General features: G+C 40.7%; 1 protein-coding gene across 1 annotated transcript; it reads right to left on the minus strand.

The window, feature by feature from the left end:
- Positions 1 to 641: 641 nt before the first annotated feature.
- Positions 642 to 11140, minus strand: LOC105036909 (E3 ubiquitin ligase PQT3-like). Its single transcript, XM_073244101.1, has 15 exons — positions 10237 to 11140; positions 9831 to 9930; positions 9525 to 9606; positions 9179 to 9345; positions 8921 to 9000; positions 8410 to 8475; positions 8141 to 8297; positions 7907 to 8055; positions 7616 to 7780; positions 7239 to 7535; positions 6790 to 6831; positions 6375 to 6633; positions 6059 to 6181; positions 2906 to 2987; positions 642 to 1393 (listed from the first exon to the last, which is right to left on the minus strand). The coding sequence occupies exons 1-15, from the start codon at positions 10400 to 10402 to the stop codon at positions 869 to 871; spliced, it is 2460 nt and encodes an 819-aa protein (XP_073100202.1). The 5' UTR covers positions 10403 to 11140; the 3' UTR covers positions 642 to 868.
- Between the last annotated feature and the right edge of the window lie 1651 nt (positions 11141 to 12791).

A 12791-nucleotide genomic window follows, 5' to 3' on the forward strand; every position in this document is an offset into this window, starting at 1 on the left:
CATATACAAATAGCGGTGGTATTGCCGCTTTATCTGCTACACTTGCGCATACCATACATAGTGTTATTAATATTTTAGAAAACCTACATTCTATATTTTATATTTATTTTTACTATTATCCAAACTCATCATCTTTTAAAGAACATATCAGATATTTTTGGGTCTCAGATTCACCTCTGCCTCTAGCTGGATGGATCAACTTGTGACAATATCATATCCTTCAAAATAGTTCAATGGTAACATAAACAGTAGAGAACAGTTTATCAACCTTCAATAAGTGATTCGATCATCCAGATTTCAAGCTTCATTGCCAGTTATCCCAAATGCTGAATAGTTTGAGTAGTTAATTATATTTTGTAATGAATTTTATCTTGAATTTCTTTTAGAACCAACATCCACTGTAATTAAGAGGACACAAGCCACCACAACTTGAGTCCTCTTCGTACTTAAAACTATGCAAATAATTACTCTAAATCATATAGCGGGTGGTTTAACCTCCCAATTTCATCAAAAAAAAAAAAATGGTAACATAAACAGCTAGATAGAACAACAACCTAAACCTTTTCTCTAAATAACCGACTTTCATCAAAAAAAAAAAAAAAACTTTGCGCTAGAGTTTAACAGCCAAACACAGATATGCATAAATATAAGCAAAAGATCAAATTGCAACAATTTGTTATGAAAATATCATGTCCCTCAGAATATATAAAAAACTAATTTGGTGTGCTCGCATAAAATTCGGGCATAGCCCCCTTTATCACAGCAGTCATTACAACAATCTCGGGACCTCTCACTTCCTATCGCGCTCCCCCCGTCTCTCTCTCTCTCTCTCTCTCTCTCTCTCTCTCTCACAGAAATACACACACTCTCATCGGCGCTTGCTCCCACGCTCATGCGTCCCCCTCTCCCTGGACCCCCTTGCCGGTCGCCCCTCCTCCTCCGCCTCCCTCCTTGACGACGACGGCCTTCTCTTGAAATGATACTCCTCCTCGCTAGACTCATGGTCGTACCCGCCGCCCCTCCGGCCTCCCATCGACGACGAACCACCACCCTTCGACCCCTTCCACTCGTCCCTATGCCCGTCCGAACTGGACCGATGGTGGGCGGACTCGTGCTGGTCCCTGAGCCCGTTCTTCAGCGGCAGCTCCGACGACTTCCTCTTCTTGCCGGCCCCCTCACCGCCGTCGCCGGCAGCGGATGAGGAGTCCGGGAAGCTGATGCGGGAGAACACGCTGCCCTTCTGCTTCCGATCCAGCTTGGCGGTCTCGGCCGGGAGCGGCTCGTCGTGGTCCGAGGCCCTTCTCTTCCCGGTCCGGCTCGGGGAGTCGCGGGACGGGCCGTGGCGGTCTGCTCGGTCGGACCGGTCAGCGCTCGTCGCTTGGGATGTCAGCCTCTGAAACAAAAATGATTGCTTGTCAGGACGAATAAAGTTCAACCATGTTGCCTATCATGCCCCTACAGTGACAAAAATAACGTTACCATCGCACGCACCTTTGCTAAATTTTAAATTGCATGCCTAGAATGCCCTCCGCCGCAACAAGAGCAAAGTGCAAATTTGAGACAATAAATAAAATCATCTTAAATGATATAAACTAAGTAACGCGCCTTTCCGTCAACCACCACATCGATAATTCTACCTCGTCAATGAACGAAGTAATTTGAAGGCAGACAACGCGACATTCATGTGTGACGTGGGACATAGCCTGGTTCACTTACACGAGGACGAAAATGGTCCACCCCCGCGATTAATGATTGGATGCACGACCCCAGCCTATCCAAAAGAGATGCTTCAATCTAATTGAAACCGCCTCCAAAGCTATAGGTGAACCCTTACCAGCCCAAAATCAAAAGCCGTTTGGCTTTAAGGGTTCTCTCCGGAACTGCATCGTCCGATGAACCCATCCTGGAACCATCCGACCACATAGGTTCGAGAGGAAGAACTCACGATTTCTCAAGGTATATGCATAATTTAGTATTGCCTAAAACGAAGAAATAAAAAAAACAATCGTCAAATGGGTCCCCTAACAAGTTCCCTACGTCCTCGTGGCTCAACAGTTCTAACCGAAGCAACCAAAGGCTTGCTCCCTTTTCCACCCTCCGAGTCGAATAAATAAGGCCCTTCCAGAATACGCTTCCCCTCTCTTAAACATCATCCCCCCCATATGACAAAACTAAGATTTCGAAGTCACCTGTACGAAAAAGAGGAAGCGGCATTGGGGAAGAATAAGGTAATAGAAAGGAGCCGCGTGTTCTCGCTACATCCAGCCTATCTCTAGGACCAATAAAGTGTACGTGGAATAGCTTGCTATAGCTGCATGAAGACCAGTTTCGAAGGGCATCATAAGGCTAACAGTTGCACCCTCAACCTTCGGATAGCCTGCGGCTTTTCCAAATAATGAGATCAGAATAGAAAAAAAAAGGGGGGGCCCGGAGGTAGTAGCCAAAAATCAGGGGAATCAGTGATAAACTTCCTTGCCACGAACACCTCAGGCTCACCAATTGGTACACAGCCAGAAGGTGACAAGACCATGATCAAGTGAACTCAGATGTCCCACATGAGTGCACCGAGAACGACGAACCTAGGGCTTTTCCAGGGACGAATCACAAACCGTCCCTGGCCGAATGATGAATCCAAATCTTAAACCAGACACAGACCGACAATAACTTCCAGCATGCAAGGAAAAGCCCTATTCTGGCAAAGTGAATCCCTCCTGAAAGTACTAATGCTGTATGATTGCATCTTCTGCTAATACTTATATTGATTGGGGTTTTGGAACCTTGGGAAATCCCTTTTCTTAATACCCCTATTCTCCCTTTCATCCGGAGCTGCCGGCTCTAATGCTGATATGACGACACCCGGAGTACAAAAATGAATAAGCAAATGAATCAACAAAAGAAGACGTACGGGCTTCGACTTCAATGAAGAAATGTCAGTGGTCCCATTTGGTTCCCTTCTGGGCTCCCTATCCTTGGAATGCTCCCTCTCCCTGAAACCAACAGCAGATGCAGCAATCAAAAAAGGAAACAACAAAACCCACAAGCAGCACAAGGGCTTTCATCCAACCTCCAGAGCCTCAAAATCCATGAAAATGAGTGACATGAATGACTGGATAAAAAGAAAACTCAGTTTATGCACTTCATTCATGAATGTCCCACTTGGGAAAAAAAGCCATATCATGTGGATGAAAGCAAACAGACATCCAGAATCACATCAAAAACAGCAGCACCAAACTTGTTATCCATGTTATAAAGCTACAGAAGATAGTAGGTCTATAAATGTGTATGTGTATGTATCCATATACATACATACAGATAGATAAAAATAGACATGTATATAATAAGGATCTCTAAGGCATTGATAGAATTAATAATCCCACCAATATATACACGAAACCACCAGTGGTGTTTGAGAGGCATACCGAGCATGATATATTATTGATAGCATTTATTGGAGAATGATTGCAAGCAAACAATAGGTATCCCCGGGAACAGTGCATGTCAATACGTACTGAAGATAGGGATTGCTGAATAAATGACTGGAAGAAAGAACAAAGGCGCCTCAAGAGTATAGATACATATAATATTCAAAACAAAATATATCTCAGACAGTGCCACTCTACTGGAACGTGTTGAAACTGACAGTGCAGACAGAGTCAAGGGTTAGAAAAATTGTTCATCAAACAAGAAGTTTTCACTATAAGAACGCATAGATGAGTGTGGCAAGGGGTAACAAAGATATGATAAATTTATGGTAAAACAAGGATGCATAGAGTAAGGAAAGACTCGGAAGGGAAAACGCTTGATCATAGCACCACTAGGAAATAAAGCAAAGGAAAAAGGCTGAGATGGTATAACATGGACAAAAGATAGTCCAAACAAAAAGAGGGGGGCAGAAATATAAAGAAATCGATGGGAATAATTAAAACAGGGAACCCAGACATGAAGTATGAAGTTCAATGCATTCAGATAGGTTACACTCACAGATTCCTAGGTTAAGATTTAAGAAAACACAACATCAAGAAAAATATGAAAAAGGACATAATATGTAACATGTCTTGTTACCAATATATGAGAGATCTCAAATATAATGAACTACAGAATTTTGCAACAAGTTTAGACAAATTAAGGAAAAGGAGATAATAAGAGTAGATTGAAGAAATGTGTCAAACCCTGGCGCATGCGTTAAGAAACAGAAAGCAGGAGTTAAATAAGCTAGCAACTAGCTGCTGATATATTAGGAAAAAGCCCGTAAACTTTTGCATCTACCACATAATGTCGTTTTATTTTTAATTGCATTTCTTCCCTATATATTGTGAATATTCACCCATGATTATATCCGTTTACGCTATGCCTATGCATATATATGCATATTTTGGTCAACTGTTTTATCTTATCTGATAAGTAATTATACTGCTAGTTCTAAAAATATTTTTTCATGTAATATGAGAAATCAACTACTATGATAAACTTGAAACTGAAAAAGAAAAAGAAAAAACAGAGATCAAGGAGTGAATATATCATGTGCATGAAATGTTATCACAGTAACATTGTGGATATTAGCTTTCACATAACACCATTAGGTTGCGTTTGGTAGCTGGCAATCTATCCAGATTGCTGGCAATTTAATATGGGCCCACCACATTACTGCATTTGGTATGTTTTTTAAGTGACAATCTGGATTGCCTTAGAGAGGGGTGACTATCCAAATTACCACATATTTGATAATATTATAATAATTTTTTTAGACAAAAATATCCTCAAAAAAGTACCATGTAAATCATCCCTTCTTCCTCACGATGGGCAGCAGAAAGAAGGGGACCAAAACCAACGCCCTCTACAAAATCCGGCCAACGTCGGTCGAAACCATCCAATCAGTGGGCCACCGTCGTCTCCTTGACGCCAGCCACCGGCAATCAAGAACATTGTGACAAGCACATGGGGATGGGGTATAACACGAGCACAGGCTGGGGAGGGGGGCACGGGGGCTGCGGCAGAGAGCAGCAAGGGGTGGAGACGGGCACCGATGGTGGGGGGGGAGGTTGGGGGGCTATGGCGGAGAGAGGTGGCAGGGGTGGGGTGGCATAAGCACGGGGTGGGGGGTGGCCAGGGGGGCCTGCGGCGGAGATGGGCGATGGCACGGTCGCGAGAGGGAGGGGGGTCGTGAGGGAGAGAGAGGAGAAAAATAGGACGGCACAAGCATGGGGTGGGGGGTGGCTGGGAGGGCCTAGGGGGCTGCAGCGGAGATGGGCGGCGACACGATCGTGGGAGGCAAGGGAGGGTCGTGAGGGAGAGAGAGGAGGCACAGACAATCGGAGTGCAATACCAAAGGCGCGACGGGTGGGGTGCCGCTGGGGAGAGGGTGCGCGGAGCAGCGAAGGCCACCAAGGGTGCTACGGGAGGGGGAAGGGGGGGTCGAGGTGTGGCGTGTAGAGGAAGGAGGAGGAGAAAAAATAAAAAAAATAAAAATAAAAGTAGTAGTAATAATAATAAATACTAAAAAATAATTAAAAAAATTTCATATAATAATTTTTATCATTAAAAAAAATTAAATAAATAGTTTAAAATGCTAAATTAATAATTTGATTTAAAAATATTTTGAAAATTTGATGTTACATTATCAGTAATCTGATTGTCATATCAAACATATCAATCAAGATTCTCAATAATTTTACTGCAACATTATCTACGTATACCAAACACAGTAATCAACATTACTGGCAATCTATTCAAATTGCAGATAATCCAGATCATCACGTGATCCAGATTAAAATTGTCTGGCAATGCACCAAACGCAATCTTAAATTCTTCTTTCAATTCCAAAGACACCTTAAACTGCAAGCCTTGAACACATGAATTTCACTACATAGTTTTGAGAAAATTTCCAAACACCATCCTAGAACCTAGAGGCTGAAATCTCCTCAACTGCCTAACCCAGTTTATCTCGTGCATGTGCGCACATACGCGTGCATCCATGCGTGTCCATATGTAACACACAGTAAGCAAACCCTCAGTTTGGCATTGCAAAAACATCAACAAATATAGTAACCATTTGAATTACCTTTCATTGAGTCGGTCCATTTCACGCTTCCATCTTAGATCAGCTTTCTTAGCCTCAAATTCTTCCCTGGTTAAATATCCAGGCCCCTGATTCATACCACCGATGCCTAACTCAGACAGATCCCTGAAACATGTATGATTTTTTCAATTTACGCAGCCATATGCTGCAAGTGAACTATGCATATAAAACCAAGAGGACTAGGATCAAAAAAAAAAAAAAAAACTGGTTATGGTTTCATATTTTAAAAACCTCCCTTTATCTTCTGACACTGATGATGCATTCTAACTCAAAAAGGACTTGTAACTACCAAGCATACCTTGGAACTACTGGCATCATATAACTTTGTGCAGCAAATGGATCTTGTGGAAGAATACCTCCCCCAAAAGGGACATCAAAGGGGCCAGGAGTATAACCCATGTATTGCATGGGACCAGTGAAAGGCGCCATGTATCCATCAAGTCCAAATGGCATTCCACCACCAGCCCAGTACGGGTTGTAGCCTGGAGCAGCCAAAGGCATTCCCGCAAAGTTTTCAGCTCCAAAATCTTGATAAGTCCTCCACTGCATGTCAGAAGCTGCAGAAAGGAAAGGAAAGCAGCAAAGGTAAAGAATTCAGACTGATTTTTAATTCGCATACTTCATAAAACATCTGATGATTCACAGCAACTGTACATGATAAAAGATTGGCATCACTGATCAAAGTAGAACAAAACATAAGGTAATGCACTAACCATTGCCGGCCATCCGTGTCTTCTTCTTCTTCTTCTTCTTTCCTGGCAAAAAAAAAAAAAAAAAATCTTTCTTAAGGGAACAGAAAGACCTGAAGGAAAGGTTCTGATAAAACCAGTGATCGATCATAATCACTTCCTTACATAGGTACCGGCCCAGACATATATAACTAACTGGAATTCCTTTATCAAGCACCAAAAACAAACCCCTCACTTTAGGATACACCCTTTTTGATAAACAGATTCTAGATTAATCTAAAAGATGATCTGAGATCATAGGATTAGTTTACTGATTCTATGAAACTCTGAAGGAACCTTTGCAACACTCCACACCCTTACCGTGTGCAATGCATCTCTCCGATATTTATTCTCTAGCTCGGACAGACAACAAACAAATTTATATTTTTTTTAAAAAGAAAAATCATATTACATTGCAAGTGCAGATCACCCACCTTGGTCTCCAGCAATCAACTTTTCCTGGCCTTCTTCAGGAACTGGAGCACTCTCTGATGATGGTTCTTTTGCACTCACTGATACCGGCATTGCTTCAGATTTATTCACATTTGCAGCGACCTTCTTGTCCACAGAATTTGTCTCCATATTTGCAGCCTTTACATCACTTGCAGCCTCCCCTTCATTCACATTTGGAGAACGTTCCGGTGGAGGAAGTGGCTTATGTTCATCTTTGGAAGCAGCAGAAAGAGTAGGAGACTGGTTTTTGGGTTGTACCTGGCGAGCTGACTCCATATCTGAAAGTCCAGAAGATACAGGACATCCATCAACAAGATACAAATAACCATATATCATCAACCATGAAAGGTATTCATACCTTGAACATGAACAAGATTTCCTGCATTTTCTGTACTATTGGTTGTTGACTCCATTATGCGACTAATTGTTTCTCTAAGTGTTCTATTTGGCAGAAGGTCATCTGCTAGTATGTCTGTAGCACCACAGACACACACTGACTTGCTAATGATATAATCTCTTATGCCTAGTGGAAGAAAATAGTAATTGGCAATGGATCAATAGGAAAATATTAAAACTTCAGTACCTTAGTTTTCCATGTGCCAAATAATACAACACAAGAAAATTGAGTTCAAATCATTAACACACTTACATTTGTCACAAAAACTCTTAAAACAGCACTTGCTAGTCAAAACAGCATCTTTCATTACTTCTTTACAAAGTGGGCAGTGCAATTCTGGTGGGAGATCACTGACAGGACGAGCTGTAGGTAACCCCTCAATTTCCTTCTCAAATGCAGCTCTATATAGGAAAAGTTGCCCATCAGCTGTGATATCTATCACCATGCTGTGATAACAAGGAGCATTGCATGAAGTCACCAACTTACTCATTCGGCTTAAGAACAGCTACAGCACCACCAGGCAATGCATAGGAACCATCAGGAGTTGCCATTAACATTGATTTAGGAATGCCGGTTGGGGGTTTCACCCTTTTAATGTCATAATTTGGATCACCATTCGTGGGGCAATGCTGGATAAAATGACCTGGAAAAAAGAAAAAAACACTCTTAACATACATAAACTGGTGCTCGCAAATGCTGAAAAACAATTAATTACAATGATAGGGACCTCATAAGTCAACACATTATAAACATACCTGGTACTTTGCATCTGTGACAAACATAACCTGCTGGAGGTGTCCTTCGCTCCAGCCCACCTCGGCCTTAATTTAATGACAAAAATGAAAATGTCAGTATCCAGGAAAATGGGAAAATAAAATAAAGTGATACATGCAGCACACATCATAAAACTAAGAATTCATCTACTTTTGCAACAAAAGTCTACAAAAAAATGGATAGATTTTAATCCTAAAATGTGACATATCAGAAAAGAGCCAGCCCAGTAAACAGAGAGGGTGAAGGCATTTGTGGAATCCCTATCATCACAAACATATATAGGAACCAAGAAAGCATATGCCACATTTAGAGGCATATACGTATGATAAAGATGAAATTAACCAAATCCTAGTTCCATTTAAAAAGTAAATGTGATTGTGAGGCTCTGAGTGTAAGACAGTCAAAGAAGGAAAATGACACAAGAATAAAAAGCAACACAAAGACAGGAAAAGAGACAAGCATGAAGAGTGCCACAAGTGTTTAAGGGATTACCAAAACCACGACCAGCCATCATCCTCCCACCCATTCCCCTACCAAAGCCTCTTCCAGCACCATAACCTTCTTGTGTTTGACTGAAAAGTTACATTGACATGGTGAAAAACATTATGTCATGAACAATTCCTTCATTGGTAAACTAAATGTGACTGCTATTGCCACCCCATTCTCTTGTACTTTGCTAAACTTTTTAATTTCCAAAAAATAAAACCACAGAAAGATGAGAAATATCAAAGCTCCAATTAAATGTCTCACCGATTCCAGTCAAGGGCAGGGGTGTCAATTAAAGCCTTAATCTTGCTATCCTCATCAACCTTATTTGCAGGAGCAACATCTACCACTGGATTGCTTGACTGAGCAGGAAGGACTTCCGGAATAGCATACAAATCATTACCAAACTCATCCCATTCAGATTCTTCAGGCTGCAAAATGTGATTGGTTGTGTATTATCAATATCTTTGCCATCAATCAAAGATAAGAACAGTCAGGAAAGATCCACCCATTATCCACCCAAGAATTAAGCCAATGGTAGCTCGCACCAGTTCAGGATGAAAAAAAATTAAGCACCTAGAGAATCATATTCAGAAATTATTGATCTTACATATTTCATTGTAGATGAATCGCCAACCAAAGTGTTACTTGCTGGTGGAAGATCTTCTACATTATCCTCTACAACTTTGTTCCTGCAGATGGAATACCAACTTTCAATATCAAAATCCAGTCAAGAAAGTCTTCAACATTGTCTTAAAGTTGCCTAACAAAATTTGATCACAATAAAGTTGCAAAATATTTCAGTAACACTACATCCCTCTCACATAACCAAGTCTAAAATTATGAGCAAAAGCATAATGTAAAAGCAAATAGAAGAGTTCATCAAATGCTCAGGATTCAGAGTGCAAGGTAGTACTCGTCTCGTTCTGTGACAATAGGCTTCCGTGGCCGTCCTGGGACGCGACGAATCAATACTGATGTATTTTTGGGTATCATAGCAGCTTCATCTACATATTCTGAAACCGAAAATGAAAGAACACAAAGTCTATAAAAATCCATTGCGAGATTAGCTCAACCCACCTTACTCCCAGCAAAGTAACTCAACAGACACACTACCAATCGTACAGTAGGCACAATCTCACAAACTCAGTTAGCCCTTATCTCTTAATTTTTCCAGCACGATTATCTAAAAATACTTCAACCCATCCCTTTTTATTAGTTTCTAGTCCAATAACAGTTAATTCTGAATGAATTGAACTATCCTCTTACAAGTAAAATGCATGAATAAATCAATGAAGAGAACCTAGTCTAGAAGAACCAACCTTCATTAGTCTGCGCATTGGAGACCATGAGGTCAAAATCGGTACCCCTTCCCAAATGCTTGGATTCAAAAATTCGTTCTTTCAAATTGGCAACAGATATGAATTGACCCTCAATTGGAATAGAGTCGTAATCTTTTGCACTTTTAAACTTATAATACACAGCCATTATTTTTTTTTTCCACTCTGGTCTTCCTCTGATCTAATTGCAGACCAGATCAACCACAAAGAACAGAACTTTGCCGGGGAAAAAAAGCAGCAAACTGAATTTAAAAGGCCGAAAATTAAAAAGCAGGCCTGATATTACGCTAGAACAATAGAAATCATAGAGTACAAGCAGTATATCTTCTTTCTAATCCTTGATGAAGATAACGCTCTATTCTCCCATCAAGAAACGATCTTTCCGAAAGGAAAAAGAAGAAGAGCTCGAGATGAGTTCTCCGCCAACCCTTTTACTTCCAGAACGAATAGAACAGCGATCCAACCAGCAAAGAACCACGATCCGCAGCAAAATCCCTGATATCGCCGATCGCCGCCAGCCGCTACAGGAGGAGAGAGGCTTCCGCGCAAGAAAAAACCCTTCGATCAAAGGAATTCATCCGCAGGAGGAGCGATTAGATACCGCGCTCACCAGATCGCCATCGCCGAAGGAGAATCACCCGAAACCGTGGCGGATTCCAGGATCCCCCGAACCAGCACTCTGATCGGCGAAATCAAGAAGAGAACGAAGAAACGGCGGCTCCCCCGACAGAGAGAACCCGAATTCGAACGGCACAGGGCCCTGGATCGATCAACTGGGGAAGGATCCGCAGATAACTCGAACCGATAGACAGATTTGAGGGGTGGAAACGATCGAAGAGGAGGATGGGGAGGATAAAAGGGGGTTAGGGTTAGGGTTTCCCCAATCCTCTCTCTCTCTATTTCTCCAGCGCTCAGAGATGAAGCGGTAGGGAGGGGAAAGAGGGAATCCGGTTTCCTTTATAGGGCATGCCAGCGAGAGGCGACCTTAATTTTTTCAAAATAAAAGAAATAATAAAACGACCTTAATTTATCATAGAGGTGGGGCCCAGAGCAAAAGATCGGAGGATAGAGGCCACCGGAATGCCTCCTTGTCCGTTTCTATTTGGGCTAGGTGCTGCAGGAGTTGTAGATAGGGCTCTGAGGTGATTAGGCTTTGAACTTTTAGATTAGGAAGAAGTGATAGGGGACTCATGTTGTCACTTGGTTTTGCAATCCAATATTTTTCTATTGGATTGTAAATATTGGTAGTTGCGGGATTGAGTTGCATAGACAATGACTATTACCTATAACACCGAGTTCAGCAAAAAGTTATGAACGTTAAGGTCATGTATTTTGGCATGGCAATATTTGATGCTTAGATGTTGCAAGAATTCTAATTCCATGCAACTCAAAAGTGTTGGATTGGTAAAATAAGAATATGGGGTTAATTTAATAACTTGGTGGTTGAATTAGATATTTTTCATATATAAAACAATTGTTTTTTTTTTTTTATGCTTTCTAAGATCCTACGAATGTTTAGTCATACGAATCATGCACGCTACACATGCTTAAATGTGGATGACATGCACTCGCATACAAAAAGAAAAAAAATAAATTATATGTATTTCTCAATATGCTTTGCCATGAGTTATAAAATTTACCACAACAGCATGCCTCCTCATCCTCCCCGACTCCTTTCGAGCAAAAAAAAAAAAACCTTATCCACCTTTTTAATTCGAAAAATAGTTCGGCCTTAAATGTATGCTTGGCTTGATTTGATCAACTTGGATTATAAGGCAAAAACATAACACATATTTAGCTAAAGCCTAACTAGTGCACATGTTGACCACTTATTATGCCTAGAATTAGTACAGTAACAAAGAGTATCCTTATAAATATTTGTGTGTACTCTTTCAACTGTAGGAAAGAGGAGGGTTTGAGTGCGATCATCTTTCTCAAGTAATTCCACTCACAAAGAAAATTCAAGAACCTCTTTGCTGGTAAGATTAGTTCAATCGGCTTGTTTTCGTAATCAGAAGTATGAGTTCATTATTTTATTGAATCTACAAATTATAGTCTAATCATCACTTGTACATAAAGCAAGTCTATTTTAGCTTGAAGCAAGACATATCAAAACTGATATAACTAATGAAGCTAGGAAGAATGAACATTTTTAAAGAATAAATGGAACCGTAGAGTATGATGATAGGGATGGAAGAGGAAAAAGAACGGTGAGATTATAAATTGAGTGTTTGTCTACTCTCCTTGCGAAAGGATCAAGATCTCAATCTTACCTACTCAAAGTCGATGACGGACATCCTAAATTAAGAATTCATAACATTGATCATGATATACATTAAGAAACCAAAAATGATTTTGTTTTTATGTAATCATCAACAGTTATAATAGTATTAGTGTTAGTAAACTATGTCATAGGTAAATTAAAAAATGATATCATTAATCATGGTCTGTACATTATAACACATGTATGTACTAAATCAATATATTTGAATACTCCAAATTATAAATCATGCAAACATCACATAGAGTTATTTTAA

This window comes from Elaeis guineensis, chromosome 10, assembly GCF_000442705.2.
Source record: "Elaeis guineensis isolate ETL-2024a chromosome 10, EG11, whole genome shotgun sequence".
Lineage (NCBI taxonomy): Eukaryota > Viridiplantae > Streptophyta > Magnoliopsida > Arecales > Arecaceae > Elaeis > Elaeis guineensis.